General features: G+C 34.1%; 1 protein-coding gene across 8 annotated transcripts in view; it reads left to right on the top strand.

The window, feature by feature from the left end:
• Positions 1-17907, top strand: part of LOC137235672 (band 4.1-like protein 4) — a 53706-nt gene that overhangs the window by 24819 nt on the left and 10980 nt on the right. For 6 of the 8 annotated variants that reach the window (XR_010948021.1, XR_010948020.1, XR_010948019.1 and 3 more), the window contains exons 5-6: positions 5055-5207; positions 9528-9700. Coding sequence is in view for 2 of the 8 variants with exons in the window: in XM_067758557.1 (XP_067614658.1) it covers positions 5055-5207; positions 9528-9700 (326 nt within the window). In the remaining 6 variants the exon portion in view is untranslated. Of the gene's footprint in view, positions 1-5054; positions 5208-9527; positions 9701-16668; positions 16906-17907 lie in introns of all 8 variants that reach the window. The other 2 variants (XR_010948022.1, XM_067758554.1) reach the window with 1 other exon arrangement.

The raw sequence follows: 17907 nt of genomic DNA, 5'->3' as shown, positions 1-17907 counted from the left end.
AGAAAATACCATAATCAGAAAAAAAGGCATTAGTAGCAGTACTCGCGCAGTTAACTAAAGCTGATCAATGGATTGAAAGTAAACCACAACAGATGAAGGTAACTGGTTAAAGTGGCCGGTACGAGAGGAGCTCTTTTAGTGTTACCAGAAGTTTGCTGAACGACCAAACTGAAAAACCCATATGAAATCAGAGCTTATATTGTAAAATAACTCCGCCCTCTTGGCAAATATTAGAAGCTTTCTAGGACCTATGCTCTTCATTTCTGCTAGATCTGATAGCTGCGCTACTCCTTAATGCTGGGGTCTCAGCTTGGCGAGCGCAAAATACGACCAAAAAACGTGCTCTATCGCTTACTACTCCAGCACGTACTTCCTACATCCGTTATCACTGATAAAACCTTATAAAAAAGCATACGATTTCAGAAGGCAGTGTCCAGTCAGAATACCAATCATGAACCAAGAGTCCCCTCTTGCTAATGATCACAACAAATTTGTTACTCTAAGATTGTAAGACCTGCTCATGATCTCCCAGTTGACTTTACTAGAACAAATAATTTCGGAACTTTTGAAATGAGAATTGTGATAAGAAATCAATAGTATGTCCATATCAAATTGTTAACACCTCGTTAACAAATCGATAACGTTTCGATAGCGTATCGTTTGTCATTCGATAACTTTCCGAAAACAAATCCATAATTTATTGGTAGCATTCGATTAACCATAAATAATAAATCAGTAACAAGACCCACAATTTTTCGATAACCTACAAAGCCATAACTCGTCCGTCTTTATCTCCTCCATAGCATACTATAACGAAATTCGGGAAATTCCGCTTATTTGCAACCATCTGCTTACGTTCGTGTCGCTAAACTGTTGAATAAAACACTCCAATATTCTGTATTACAAAATGGTCTTTATTAGACTACTTTGCGAGTACTTCGCAATTGAACTTCTTTTCGCAACCAATAGCGTGCTTAAATCAAACTGCTTACTGACTACTCAGCTTTCGCTGCTTTTATACTCTCTGTTGCCTCGTCCACCCATTTCTCCTAAGATCTAGTAACTTCGCGAACTTCATGCTTGGTCACCAACTCTATACATGTATATTTGTAGTTTGTATCCATATGCATGTGTATATGTGAGTACTACTGCGCCTGATGATGACATGCGTTTATGAGTATCTCTCTGCTGCCTTGGGTGTATGTGAATAAATGATGATTGATTTGATGTACACAAGAGTGGCAGCTTACTTTATTGTTGTTGTGCCTTTATTTACTTAGTATCAGATTAGTGATGTGAATCAATTATTGATGCTAATGTTCATCACAATACCTATAATATCCCTCGTCTATAAGATAACTTTTTGGTAAGAAGACGATAACAAATTGGTGATATTCTGATAGCAAATTGATAACTTTTTGATAACAAATTGATAAGTATTTATAAACTATCGATAACTCTTCCATAATAAAAGAACTTTTTGATAACAAGTGGATAAGATTTTATAAGCTATCCATAACTTTTCGATTAGCACTCAGTAATAAATCGATAACTTTACGATAACTAACCGTAATTCGTGGACGAACTTGGTAACTCATAAATAACCACTGCTATCGATAGCAAATTTATAACACATCGCTAACAAAGCGATAACTTATCTATATCTCGTCAATAATTTACCTATAACAAACCGATCACGCGTCGATAAGAAACGAGGTACAAACGGATAACTCGCCGATAACAAACCGCTGACATTCCGATGATGACACGCCGTCCGATTTCGGTTTTGGCTTCGGTGCTGATTTTTAGTCTTAACATTCCTCACCCATTCTGTTCTTTTTTTCGTCTCCAACTATGAGTGGATTCTGCTGTTGTGGGCTGGAGGTGCCTACCGGGAACGTTTCCATCTCGAGCGAACCAGCCTATGCAGAACGTCCTAACCACTTTTATGGCACTTTACACTAATGTGCAAATATGGTATGAGTAAAATATTCTACCAAAAGGTAAACATATACCTGCGCAATCCTTCTGCAATCCCAATTTCTCCGTATCTACTAGTAGTACGAACTCTGTCATCCCAACGTCACTGTTGTTCACTCCTCTATTCCAAAGTATATCACCTGTTGTTATAAAATCCTTCTCGATCCCTTCTTTTATATTGGCCCGCCACAATTATTTACATACTCTCACGGACCTTTGCTCAGCTTTTGTCAACCATCGATCCTCACATCGCAGGAGTAATATGCGCTGTCACCAACAGCGTTCATCGCATACTGATAAGCCTTATGGCTGCCTTATTCTTTTACTAATCACTTTATTGGTATGAAACCCCGTTGTCCTTAGACCGAAATTATTTCATCGCATACTGATAAGCCTTATGGCTGCCTTATTCTTTTACTAATCACTTTATTGGTATGAAACCCCGTTGTCCTTAGTCCGACATTATTTAAGTTATTGATTAAAACACATAAACATCGTGTTTTTTGATTTGGGTTTTGTACGACCTCTACATGACCCTGTATTATATAAGTATTACCTCGACTAAACTCACTTCTTAAATGGCGCCCGAGTAGAGCCAATCACCCTAGATGCTCCCATTATCATAGCACCAAGAAGTATTTTAAAGTGCCTTCACAAAGGATAATGACTATTATCCATAGTGGTAGTTTAGTCTGGTATGAAAAAAAGTATATTGTTTAACAAGTATACCGTGTTTAAATCCTCTACAACTTTGTCATAACAACACTGAAAGCTACCATCCTCTTACCTGCACTCAATTGTCGCCTCTCACTTATTGACAGAAGTTTTTAAGAGTGCGAACATTACATACCTAATAGCTTTATTGAATTTTAATAACATCTTTGGAAAACTTGGCACGCTGTCGAAATATGCAAAAGTTTTCGTTGCACTTTACAAGGAGGTGATGAAATATTTTGTGTTGTTGTTATTTAAGGACACGACTTGCTGCGTAACCAGCTGACCCTTGCGCCAATATAAATAACTTAATTTTGGGTCTTCTTATTATTCGTGTAGCGCTTAAGATACACCCCAAAGAGTAAAGGGTGTGCTATCGATGTTAATGGTTCTTTGTTGGATATTGATCATTTATGTTACAAAACTCAACATCATTAAGGTACTACCTGGACCATCTCGGAAACAATGTTATATGACCACGATGACCTTTCTTGGTCATCTCGACTCCTCCATCAGTAAGGAACTTTGAGTCGCGCTCCAGAACCTCACCTACTAATGATACGTAAACATTCAATTTTTTACGTCTTACGTAGAGATCGACAATTGGTTTAGGGAAATTATAAATAGCGCTGCCAGCCCTTTGACGACGTTGCGCTACACAATGTATATAATCTCAAAAAAGGTTCATTTAGAAACCCACATTGAATTCAAGTTTTGCCTCAGCTGCTTTCTCGACCATAGTGGAGTAGAGCCTTTAGTATATTACCAGCGGCAGCAGTGTTCGCTGTTGGCATATCCTTTAATTTTCCGAAGAAGTTTTTCGACCTGTCTAATCGCATCTACATAATCTTCATAATCCCTACGGGTGTGATTTGTACTCCTCTTAAGAGGCGTCACTTGTAAACTGCCTCATCAGTCCAGGATAGTATGCGTACATTACCTTCAAAGAGATGACGAATCGCGCTGATCTAGGATACTGTCTACCGTCGAAAATGGTATGCTCTGTTTGTATATCCGTCTTTGGGGATTCAAGGTGCTATGCAGCATAACTTTTCAATCTTACCTACCCGTCACTAGTCCCGTTTATTTAACAGGCGGGGCTTCAGCAACCCAAGTTCCTCATGGAAAGAAGGAGTTGGATGACCTAGAATGTTCAAATCGTTCATGAGGCTATCTTGCTGGTATCTTATTGGGGATATATTCCGGAACGTATCGGAACTGTATCCTTCAGTTTGGTTTTGCGATTTTTTTTTATCCGAAAACAGCCAGGTAGCATGGAGCATCTCTCGCACCGGAGATATCAATTTCTCTTTTCCATTATACATAGTGGAGGGTAATTTGTAGATTTTAGGGCATTTTCTTATTATCTTTTATTGTTCTACTATTGAAGTGTAAAGAGGCTCCTTTTGGTTGTAACTAAAGCTTTGTGTAATTTTAGCTTAGAATTTAGCTATTATATTTAATTTTAAAATCTATAATTGTCGGGTCAAAAAACTGGCATGAGCTATCACTGTAGTCCCTGGACCCGTTTGTGATATCCTGCCTCCTCTTTATATTTTTGTATGGACACCTTATGTCTATGTGAGAGCTTTTTTGACCAGCCAGTTCAACCTCTCCTATGCTTTTACTTCTAACAAATGATATATCTTAGCTCGAGTAATGGTCTTTTAACAGACTTCAATTAAGCTTCCGACAAGGATCAGAAGAATATTTTAGTACGGATTCAAATACGATCAAAATGGATCCTAGAAAGAGTCTGAAAGGATATACAGTTTAAGAGAAATAGCTTGTGATATTTTTTCCAATAAGACTTCAAAAAGCCTTGAAAATTCATTCATAAATATTTACCAGATTAGGTCACTAGATTAAACAAACCACCGACATGATCGTCCTTCATTTGTAAGTCTATATACGGAAATACTTATACTTGACTGGTGGTTTTTTGATACTGACCTATTTATTTTATTTCGTGGTTGATACTCACAAGTGAATACCAATACACTGATATAAAGCATTACATAAACGAGACCAACATGTTCCAACAGCATCTGAAAGGCTGTCGTCTTTAGTAGTAAACCCATATCGTCCTAACATATGGTGTAGTTATGAATAATCTGAAAAGACTGGATTTAGTTAAAATCTTGGTATATCATGTTCGGTTCCATCGGATGTTCCGCCTTAAAATATTATTCTCTTATTAAGTGATGGCTCAAGTTTGCATTATAATTGAGCTTCGAAATATTTTAAATCATACTATAGTAAATAGTTGTTGTTAATATAAATTTGTATGTATTTATGTATATTTACGGTTTGTCATAACTTCTAACAATATTTTCTTTTCTTTTTTTTTCACAAACTAGGGCGAGGATAGCGTTGAGTACTTTCTGGGCTTGACACTAAGTGGCATTGTGGTGCTAAGAAATAAGACGACAGTGGCTCATTACTATTGGCCGCGTATTGCCAAAGTTTACTACAAAGGACGCTACTTCATGCTGCGTATTAGCGATAAAAATGTAAATAAGCGAGCGTTAACACGCGTTTTTAAAATAAAAATTCATTACAAACACACGCATATACAACGACATATACAATTACACAAAGTGATGCATAAAATCATAACGTAAACGCAAACAATTACACTAACACATAGAAACAATTTAAAGTAATTGTAGGAGTACTTATAAAGTCAATTTCTTTACGCGAGTTCTTGGTGTACTTGGCATTTTTGCTTTTCGTTCTACGCAAACAAAACAAATGCATATATACACCGGCGTGTTAAAAAACAGCAGCACAAATTTGAATATTTCATTTTCGTTGATTTTAAGGAAAATTTAAGTAAATTATATAACGAAGCTGTGAAAATCACTTCTGAAAGAAATTTCTTACAAAAAGTAACAGTTTCGAACTTTGCATGGAAGAATATATAAAACACCATTCGGAAAAAGTTTTTTCAAAATTCAATGCAAATTTTGGAAATTGGGGAAAAATGGTCCTAAACTTCTAAAAAAATAATTAAGAATTCACATATTTATAAATTTTTAAAAACCTCGAATTTTCGAATTCGCGCAAGGAAAACTATGTTTTATGATTCCCCAACCAATTCGAAAATGTTTTCGAAAAAATTGGAAAATTCGAGAATTTTTTTGGAACTCCGTATCAAAATCTCGAAGCCTGTATTTAGAATCTATGAAAATTTTTTACATGCAGTTTTGTTGTATGACTCATCTTACTGGGAAAAGAAAATATTTTGACAATTTTCAAAATTTCAATTTCAAAATTCAAAATAAATTTCGAGTTACAACTGAAAGTTGGTAATAAAATGCTAAGTCGAATTCCGAAAACTAACATATAGATTTTAAAATACTTCTTGGAATATAGAATCTTTCCCATTAGGTTACGAACGTGATTTACTTACACTTGTTTTCATTGTGTAATTTGTTAAAGTTTTCTTCTGAATTGAAAAAGATACAATTTTTGGATCAGTTTAGAAAAACAAATTCAAAAATCAATGTAAATATTGAGAAAATCGTCAAAACTGTTAATAGAACTCTAAATAAAATATTGAGAAATTAATAAATTTCTAAATAATAATTTTGAAGTTTATTTTATATAAAGATTTAAGAATACTTCCCAAATTTTCGAAAGTGTTTTCGAAATTCATTCATTTATTTATTTTCATTATATAATTGATTTAGGTTTTCTTTTAAACTAAAAAATAATATAAAAGCTGTAAATCAATTCGAAAAAAAAATTCTAAAGTCCTTGCAAATATCGTGAAATTCTTCAAAACCTAAACACTAAATAAAAATATGACAATTTATATAGAGATTTTTGAAAAATTCTCGTATTTTCGAATTTTTCAAAAATGGTTTAGAAATTTATTTACTAAGTTTTCGTTGCATAATTTGTTAAATAATTTATTTTAAGTTAAAATAGAAAACAAAACAATAAAGTTTTTATAGCAATTTAAAAAAAAAAATTTGAAGCAATGAAAATTTGGAAAAACTACTCAAAACTTTCTCTAGGAATCCAAAAAAGAGTTGAAAATTTATATAGATATGTTTAAAAACAACTTGAATCTTCTAATAATTCCAAAATGATTTCGGAATTGATTTACTTAGATTAAATGAATTTCGAAAATCAGTAAAATTATCGATAAAATCCTCAAAACTGTTCCTGAAACAGTTTTTATAATAAATTTCTCCAACTTTCGAATTTTTTGAATATAATTTCGAAGTTGAATAACTTATTTTCTTTTTTATAGTTTGCTTAAGTTTTTTTTTTAACATTTAAAAGAAAATACTTTAAAATTTGCAAATCATTTTTAGCTTCAATTTTTTTACGCGCATGTGTTACGTACACTTTTATGTTATGTTATGCATTGCCTTGTTTGGCATAGTGTCAAGGCATTTTACGCTCAACATAATGCGTTGAAAAGCCTTAACAACGCGCTTTTTACCATCATGGTACCCACCCCCCCACTACACACACACATACACATAGCGCTATGCACACACAGAGATTTCTTAAGCCTGCTTGTATTAACTCGAGAACTCTTTTGAAGCTATTTTTACTTGCAGTGGTTTTTTTGTCATCGCGTTACTTCTTTGCGTCAAAGGAATTTATTTTGAATTAAGTTGAAAAAAATTTATAAAATATATCCATGCAATCTAAGGATATGTGAGGGATAAATATAACACTAGACATTTTAATATTTACTTAAAAGCTGTAAAGCGCTTTTAAGTGCGATGTAGACAAGCTATTCAGACGATTTTCATGCATTTTCTTTATTGAATTCATCATTTTTTAACACTCTAAATAAAGCAAATTGAAGGCCGCTCTCACATTTGATGATGGAATTAACTATTTCCAATTATGTTCTGGTTCTCAAGTGATTTAACATTTATCAAAGTGCGAAGGTTTCTGCTTGTTTTACCCCTTAGTATTTACAGAATTAGAGTCGAATTCACACACCTAAGTTTATCTTGAAGACGACGGTGTAGCAGCAATCCGTTATCAGCAGCAATCGTGCCTCTCATTTCAATAATTCCTACTTGTAAGAGTAACCTTGCTAATGATACTTTCAAACTTCCCTGTGATATAAACATGCTGAGTATTTTTTATGCCCCAGTGATATCTACTCTCTTTAAGGTTCCACTGTTCACACCATGCAGCGGAGTCTCTGCAGATTTCACTTTTTGATATCACACATTTCTGACGTCACGGTATACGTTGAAAAGGTAGCTCATCATACCGTGAGCGTTTGCCAAGTAATCTGTCGAGAGTTTTTAATACGAAAAAATTGAAACTTATAAGGCTGGTATTCTTGGTCAACTTATGCTCCCGTCTGTTCGCCTTCGCTTTAAAAATCGACACTTTTTTCCAAAAATATATATTTTAGCTCTTTAACCAAAGACTTCGGGGTTCTCTACAGCAAAATTGGGAGAATATCTACTTACGGTATCTTAAGTGATGAGGAGATGGTGATTGGTGGTCTATGCGGTTTAACGTAGTTTTATAAAATCTACAAGAAGGTTGGACTCGTATCTCAATTGTGCATGTAACCGTAGCCTACCGGATCTATATCCAGAAAAATATTAACAATAAAAACTCTACCAAAAATTTTGGAAGTGTCTATATCACTACAACAACAACAATAAAATCTCATCTGGTGATCCTACCCTTGCTACATCTGTGTTCTTCACGAAAGCCTTTTCTGAATGATTTATGGTAATAATATGTCCAAGTCTCTTTGAGCCCTTCACAGCCTAATTCGGGTTGCCAGTGATTTTACCAAGATTTTGTATTCGTAAAATGTATGGCTTTTTATATTTCTTCAGGGAGCGGAGGGAGCTATACTCATGCAAGTCACTGTTAAATTATCGGTCTTTGAAAATGTTCCTGAGATTTGACCTTCAGTCACCAAGGCTTTCATCACACAAGGCGCTTATTTTTTTTTTTTTTGCTCCTTCAGATCGAAATTGGATGGTAAAGTTAGAGGAGGTGTTTTCTGCCAGGAGCTCGATGTAAGCTGCAAGTTGAAGTTGCTTGCAGAGGTTTTTGCAATTAAGGATGCTGTGTATGAGATGCTGAGCATTGCAAGTTAAAGACTTAAGCATATAGTCTGATAGTCAAGCGAATCTCAAAGGCCCAAGTTCAACTGTTGGCGATGCCAGACGTCGCTTAATGTATCTTCGAACTATTTTAATATTAATTTCGCGTTGGTCCAATGCCATAGAAATATATTTGGCACATATCATGCAGACCTCCTAGAGCCCATGGGTACAACTGAACGGAATGTAGGTAGCTGCAGATATCACGGACTACCTCGACCACCTGTGATCTGCTCCTCTATAGGCGATCGTTGAGTCAGCTAAGCAAACGCTGGGCGGACACTTCCAATTGCAAGGTAGCGAAATCCTTTCGGTAAATTTTTCTTACCTAAAGATCATGAGAGTAATTTGACATGGAAATACCGTCGATCTTCCCCAAAATTCTCTCCCTCTGAATTTGTGATGAGGAACGTAGTGCGAAGTAAATTAAAGCAAGCGTTACAATTCGGTAGGTTGCATTTTGTGGTCTACATTCCCATACCCAAACCCACTGCGCTAGCATCATGTACTCTGATAATAACCATAAAGTTTTGGCAAGCTGTGATTTAGTTTACGCCATCCGCTTCATCATCAGACATGGGACGCAATAACAGCTGACCCCTATTTCGAGGAGACTTACACTTTTACCCGCCCTTTTTTATACTACTTATCATTTCACACTTTACTCTTTTATTTTGCATTTACATCGCTATGGATTTAATTAAAATTTTCTTTTTACAGAACGAACTTAGCACCTATGGTTTCGAGACGCCACGTAAAACGGCTTGCAAACATTTGTGGCGTTGTTGTCTCGAGCACCACGCCTTCTTTCGAATGGTACGCATTGCTCCGCTACCAAATTCACAATCGAATAATTCGGATTTATTTCAACTCGGTTCACGATTGCGTTACAGGTGAGTGAAAAATAAAGTTAATAGTAGCGCAACAATAGTAGAGTAACAATATCTGACCCCCCATCACTATAGAAAAGCTCTAAATTATTTAATTAAAATATCTCATTATAGACTAGGCATCATATATGTAAAGATGCCAGCATACATACTAATATGTACATCAGCGAACAAAAAAATAAAGAGCAGTAGCAATTTTTATCAAATTTCGTCAATTAAATTCTTCTATTTTTATTTAAGATATTTTACGAATAAACCTCTTAAGATTTTGTTCCTGAAAAACGTCTTCGAAATATTTCGAAAATTCGCGAAAATTTCAAACTTTTTATTCGATATTCTCTGAGATTTTTAGAGTATGTGGTTTTGTAGCCCAATAAATTTTTGTTCTACAATGTACAAATTAAGGGTCTAAAAAAATTCAGAGAACTCTAAATAAAAAGTTAGAAATTTTCTCAAATTTTCTAATTTTTTCGAAAACGTTTAGAGAACAATAAATAAAAAGTTGGATATTTACTAAAAATTTTCTTAAATTTTCGAATTTTTTCGAAAAAGTTCAAAGAACTCTAAATCAAAAAATCGAAACTCTCATAAAATTATATCAAAATTTCGTATTTTTTTCGAACACGTTCAGAGAACTCCAAATAGAGAATTCGAAATATTCTTGAAACTATCTCCAATTTTTTTGAAATAAAAGTTGTTCATTCATTTGAAATAAAAAACATGTAAGGACGGGACAGTCTTCGGCTGTGCCGAAGACTTCATAACTTTCATGAATGAGGCTGAACAATAATTTTATCCCGTTCGTAAACTCTAAATAATCGGATGTATAAGATAAGAAATATATAGTGAAAAGATCTACATACCTAAACGATTTTTAAATAAATATAAAATAAAAAATGGCAAAAAACCCCCTTAGCTGAACGATCGATATGGGATATATTTTATATGTAGCTCCGATCGAAATGATTTTTACAGGAAATCTTCTATGGTATATTAGAATATATCACCAAGTTTCACGTTTTTATATTCGAAACTAAGGGAGAAATGGCCAAAAATCTTTCTATGTGAACGATCGGTTGTATGGGATAGGTATATACTAAATACATATAGCTCCGATCAAAGTGATTTTTTCAAGAAATCTTCTATGATACATTAGAATAAATATCACCAAGTTTAACGTTTTTATATTGGAAGTTAAGAGAGAAATTGCCAAAACTCTTTCTATCCGAACGATCGGTTGTATGGGATATATACTATATATAGCTCCAATCAAAGTGATTTTTTCAGAAAATGTTCTATGATATATTAAAGTATATATCACCTAGTTTCACGTTTATTCTTTCTAAATTAAGGGAGAAAGTCCAAAAATCTTTATATCTGAACGATCGGTTGTATGGGATATATATTATATATAGCTCCGATCGAAATGATTTTTTCTTGAAATCTTCTATGATATCTTGGAATAAATATCACCAAGTTTAACGTTTTTATATTTGAAATTAAGGGAGAAATTGCTAAAAATCTTTCTATCAGAACGATCAGTTGTATGGGATATATACTATATGTAGCTCCGATCAAAGTGATTTTTTTCGGATATCTTCCAAGATATATTAGAATATATATCACCGAGTTTCACGTGTATACTTTTTAAACTGCGGCAGGAATGACCAAAATCGTCTTATCTGAACTATCGGTTGTATGGGAGATGTTATAGTGGTCCAATCCTAACGGATCCAACAAATCTCTAATATAATACAAAAATACATCCTTCTGCCAAATTTCATTGAGATATCTCAAAATTTGAGGTACTAGTTTGCGTTCAAACAGACAGACGGACGGACAGACGGACATGGCTATATCAATTCAGTTCGTCGCCCTGATCAATTCGGTATACTTAGTGGTGAGTCTATCTTCTATATTTCTCAACGTTACAAACATCGGACCAAACTTAATATACCATTTCATGTTCATGAAAGGTATAAAAATGTGTAATCCATGCAAATATTGTGAACTAATTAAAACCTAAACTCTAAACAAAAATTTTAAAATCTACATAAAGATTTCTGAAAAATTCAGAGTATTTAGAGAGCTCCAAATAAGAAACTCGAATTTTTTCGAAAAAGTTTAGAGAACTCAAAATAAATGTTCCGAAATTTCGAACTTTTTTGAAGACGTTTAGATAAATCAAAATAAAAAGTTCGAAGATTTCTTAAAATTTTCTCAAATTCTCGAACTTTTTCGAAAATATTTCAAGAACTCGAAATAAAATTTTCGAATTTTTCTCGAAGTTTCGAACTTTTTCGTAAACGCTCAGATAACTCCAAATAAGATAGTCGAAACTTTATTCAAATTTTCGAATTTTTTCGAAAACGTTAAGGACCTTGAAATACAAGTTTCGAAATTTTATAGAATTTTCGAACTTTTTCGTTAACGTTCAGAGAAATCCAAATAAAATGATAGAGTTTTTTTTAATTCTCGAATTTTCGAACTTTTTCGAAGGACGTAAGACAACTCCATATAAAAAATTAGAAATGTTTCTTAAAATTTCTCGAGATTTTTCGAAAATGTTCGGAATAAAAATTTGGAATTTTTCTTGAAATTTTCACGAATTTAGGAATTTTCTGCATAACGTTTTCCATACAAATGTTTTACTAAAAAGTCAGAAATATAAAACAAGATGAATTTAATTGACGAAATTAAAAAAAAATGTCCACTGGTATTTTTCTGTTTGCTACTGTAGTTATTAGTATAACACTGTTATACTTGAATGGTATATACTTGTGAAGTTTCAATCATAGGCTACTCAAACGTATCCATCTCATCAAAAGTTACTATCTTACAACGAATTGCCTTATCAAAAGAAGCTCAACAGTTTTTATTTGATGATTGCCTGCTATACGTACAGTCATTTGTGAATTTTATTTCAAACAAATGTAAGATGCCATACATCACTTTTAATATCTTTGAAAATGCCAGAGCGCATACATTCTTTCCTCTCAATTTCAATTATACAAAAAAGAAACAGCCCGCTCATTAAAGGTGTATGCCACATTTGAAAACATTAAATTCCTTAGAAAAGACGATTTTCCACAACATTACACACACATATGTATGTGTAAACATGCATGCCAAACATCTTTTCTATTCATAGGGTCGTTAAAAATCTTAGCTCGTCCACTTAAACTCACAATAACAAATTTCAACTACTACTCGTACATATGTATGTCTGAACATAGACTTCATTAATGACCATCGTTTCGTTAAAACTAACAAAAGCCAAGTGTACTCCTTCTCAAATACTCATACAAGTATGAGATCAGTATGTTCCAGCTTCTTTTTAGCAAATGCATTTATGTATGTAGTAATTTTCAACATCAGACTAATTGTAAAAGAGTCTTATAAAATTGATTTTACGTTCGTACGTACAAACGTATCAGCAGATGTGCAGATTGGTGCCACTTGAGACCACAGCTCATTGCTATAACGATGATGGCGTTGACTGACGATGACGTTGGGGACGGTTGGCTGCAGAAATTTGATGCCAACAATACATTGAACTTTATGATTTTTTACATTTGGCTAACAAATTTGGTCGGCACACATATATAAGTATGTATGTATGTACAGTATTTTATGCTTAGATACAGCTGGGAACAAAAAATAGCGGTGCCTATTTTTATCAAATTTCATCACTTTAATTTTTCTTTGTTTTATTTTAAATATTATAGGAAAAAACCGCGTTGAATTCTACAACTAAAACTATAAGCACCATTCTCAAAAACGTTTTCGAAAATTCGAGAAAATATTATGAAAACTTCGAACTTTTTATTTAGATTTCTCCGAAGTTTTCTCAGTATGCAGTTTTATAGCTAAATCATTCAAGTCTCACCAAGTTCAACTTTTAGGTCTCTTAAAATTTGCATTGGTTTTTGACAATTTCAGTTTTTCTTCCATATAAAAAAAAATGTCAAACTTTGTAAAGATGAAAATCCAAAACACCTTTCGGAACAAATATTTCCAAACCCAATGCGAATTTTGAGAGACCTATAACAAATGGTACTTTGCTGGCTTAAAAAAGTATAAATTTAGTAGCTCCAAATAAAAAGATCGAAATTTTAAAATTAAATTTGAATTGAGTTTTCGGCTGCTTTTGAAAACGTTTTCGAAATTATTCTGTATATTTCAAGAACGAAATTTTTGGAAATTTTTTCTAAAATATTTAAAATAAAAATAAACAAGAGTATACTTGATGAAATTCAATAAAAATTGTCACTGCTATTTTTTTATGTATGTATGTATGTTTATTCGAAGTTATGTCACAAACCAAGGAATAATAAAAACAAATCGTAAAGAAAATCCAATGCGAGCTAATAAAATTTAAAAGACTGCTTAGAGGGAATTTGGTTAGGGTCATTGGGAAAGGCAAAAAAATGTAATTTGAGAGAAATGTGCCTATGGGTACTTCCAATTAAGAAGACGCGAAGACACGACTAATATATTTAAATACATACATGGATTGCAGTTTATCAGTTGTTATAACGTTTTTTTTTTTTTATTTATTTACAAATCGTGAAAGTACTGGTCCACCCGTCACAGTAAAATGAGCATATTTTTTTTTTTTTTAGAACGTTAGTCCAGTGAAAATACAAATTGGATCGTAGTTGAACGAATGGCAAACACATTTATTATGTTTGACCAAAATTGGGAAGTGAATTCATCCACTTTCACAAGTGATGGTTTTTGCTCCCTGTGACACACATATAAATAAGTTTTTTTTTTTCAATAGTAATGTATCAAATAGATATTCATCCCTAAGTGATCGAATTGAAAATTTCCCACATTTCAGAATAAAGAGAAATTAGTCGAAATTTCACAGCCTTTGTCTTGAAATACCCCTAATGTAACATAAACACGGTACTAACAAAATTTTTCTTAGTGAAATGAGCTTGAAGGTCGATTTAAAAACACATCTTTCACTGTGAATTATTGTCATTTCCCTACTAGACCCACATTTCCAGCCTAAAGATTTATCACTTAGCAGGAAAACTACCTTTTTCCAGATGTCAAGATCTTTCTGGACGGATGTTGAATCCAGCGGAAATACTAGGGTAAACTCGGCTCAATTTTTCAATAGAGCTTAAAGCAATGGGCACTGATTGTTGGTAATCAGAATATAGATCAGCCCTAGCTGTATTAGTTTTACAGCGTGATTAACTGTCCAAAGCAATGCGTTAAAGAAGCGCTGAAGGAATTTCCGAGAGTTTGATTAGGAATTTTCTACTAGTCACTTGTTACAGTAGTTACTACACTTTTATAGAACAAGCTACACAAGTGACTTTTAACCGGAGATCTGTGCTTCTTCGAAACGGGTTATATTTTGTGGTCTGCGAATTTTAACAGAGCGCAAGGCATTTTTTCGGAGCTGGTTAAATTTCCAAGAAAGTTTCTTTCTGAAACGATACCGATATTACTCGAAACAAAAAAAAACTGACTCTTAAACGATAACGAAATGTTTCAAAATTATCCCGCCCTTAAATGGTCTTAAAATCTTTTACGAAATGATAGCAAGAGCCTTCTGGGTATCGTACAACTCTGACCCCAAAAATTTTTTGAATGTTCCTAACCACAACATAGGAATATGTCTTAAAATATTTCGCAGTGATCAGGAAATGGTTCCGAAACGGAATTTAAAATGATCCGACTAGCCCCATACTTGCCATCATGTTTGTTGTTTTTGTTGTATTAATATTAAAATCACTTCCCGAAGATTTTGGGGAGTTTTCTCGATGTTGATAGTCCTTTGCTGGATATAATTCCGGTACGTTCCGGTAATAAGCACCATTGGCGAACCAGCTCTACCATCACGAGAACGGTTAATATAACCAATGTAGACCGTTTAAGCCAAACCGACACGCCATCCTCTAGTTCCATGAGGAAATTGGGGTCGCCAGAGCCTTGCCAAACCTCAGCCGAGGGGCGACTTCGTTTAAAAAAACTTTATTCTAATTAAATAAACTTGTTTCTAAAATTGTTATGTTGCTTTTTCCTGGGCGTGAACCCAGAATCTTTGTTGTGGTAGGCTGAGTACGCTGCCACCAAACCACGGCGGCCGCCATCGCTCAGACCCATACAGCCTTATTTAGTACTGAGTGACCTCTCTACCTCGAAAACTATGGGTGTGAATATTACCATCAATTAGTTCACTACATTTTCTTAATTTTGTAACAGTTTTTTAAAACTCAATATTTAATATATACTCAAAATCAAAATCGCACACCGTGCAACATGCCAAAAAATTGTATTTCTGTTTTCACCTGTTTTGTGGTTGTTGTTCTTTCCTTTTTTTTTTTAGTAGCACAAGTTTCAATAATTATTTGTGGTTTTTTACGACATTCTCAACGCCAAGGTTATACGGGGTGCAACTCATTTGTCTGCAGCCACAGGCGTGCTAACACAGCAGACACACCGGTTGTAGCAAGTAAACCGCCTGATGGTTTGCGCCAAACTTTTTACGAGCACAGCAAAAAAAAACTACAAAATTTTTTGCGCGCTGCTCTTCTAACTCGCGTATTGTTTCAATAACCTTCATTACATGGCATTTTGTGAACTCAATACAGACAAAAATCATATGGGCGGTTGAGTATTTTCTAATTGGCCAATACTGGAATATATATATACGAATTTGATGTTTAAGTTTTACTTCAATTTGTTTGTTTTTATACTAAGTTTATTTGTTGCTATTTTTTATTAACCTAAAAACCTTCATGTATAAATTTTTCGTTTCATGTAACCCCCAACGTCATAACGCACAACGCCCAACCAACAAATGCACCCCAATATTTCCCGCATTTGCCAAACAACCCGCACCCGTAACGACTTTTGGAATAACTTTTTTTTTTTTTTACAATCAACCATTCATCCAATATAACCAACTTTTGCCAACTCATCATTTGTACAACACACGCATACAGTCATCGTTCCGAGAAGCAATCATCATCGAAGATTGCCCATACAATGGGTCGTATACCGCCAGCATTTACACGGGTTCCTTCGAAACGCCAACCAAGACGCGTGATTAATGATTTTTTGAGTGGCGCTGCTGTCGGTGGAAAGAACGTCGCCAATAACGTTCACAAAGGCAACAGTGTTACCGATGGTGGTGGTGGTGGTAGCGTAGGTGCAGCCGGTGTTAGAACGGGAATGCTAAAGTAAGTTGTATGCAATTTTACTCGCTTGCATGCAAGCGCCCTTTTCAACCGCAGTTTATAGCATATTTCATATACATACGTACGTATTTTTATATGTATTTGTTTTGGAAACTTTTCATATTGTAAATTTTTATATTCTTTATTATTGCTTTTATTTTGTGGTACTTTCTATCCATTTCTATCCCTTATAGCAGATTTCAGCACCCAACTTATTGCTACTTTTTTACTCATACATGTTGCACTAATTCTTTTTTTTTTTGCGCTGTCCGCGTGCTAACCAACGATCAAATAAACTTTTGATTTATTTTTCGACGACACCACATATGATTTGGGATGTGGTTTTAGATTTTGTGGCTTTTGAAGAAAATATGTATATTCAACCTTTATTGGCTGAGTTTTAGACAAGGTGCACAAAAAGTATCAACATATATGTAATACTCCTATATTGCTACAAAAGGCTAGGTACATTCCCAAACATCAGAGTGCCGATATATTGATGTTTAAGCGTTTTTGTTTTTGTATTCAATAATCGAATGTACAAAAATTTAAACTTATCCTTGTCACACTTATGCTGCTACAATCCCAAAAATTTGATGGGCTGTCTTGTTTTAATTTCGAATTCAAGGCACATTGCGAGCATTTTCTATTAGCAATATAGAAGTATTACATATATGAGTATCAATCAATTTTGGTAAATTATTTGAGACAAATTCTTTGATTTTCGATTTCTTGTAATCGGTTCGTGTCACTGAATTGTCAAACAGTGACATGCGATCAAAGTGAGTAAGTTGTAAGCTTTCTTCGCCCTCAATGTCAGTAGCATTTAACCGGAGGATAGCAATTAGAGCTTTCGATAATTTGATTAGTTGATTAGCAAAATTTTTCTTGGTTTGGTTCTGCGAGACGTTTTGGAGCTACCGTAAGCCGTCTGCAACTCGCACATATTGCACTTCGTTTCTTTGGCAACCTTTAGTTCAAGTTTTTGGCGAGAAGTTAAGTTCA

Source organism: Eurosta solidaginis, unplaced genomic scaffold (assembly GCF_040869045.1).
Source record: "Eurosta solidaginis isolate ZX-2024a unplaced genomic scaffold, ASM4086904v1 ctg00000151.1, whole genome shotgun sequence".
Classification (NCBI taxonomy): Eukaryota; Metazoa; Arthropoda; class Insecta; order Diptera; family Tephritidae; genus Eurosta; species Eurosta solidaginis.
The sequence above is the reverse complement of the archived record's forward strand: the minus strand, read 5'-3'. Positions and strand labels throughout refer to the sequence as shown.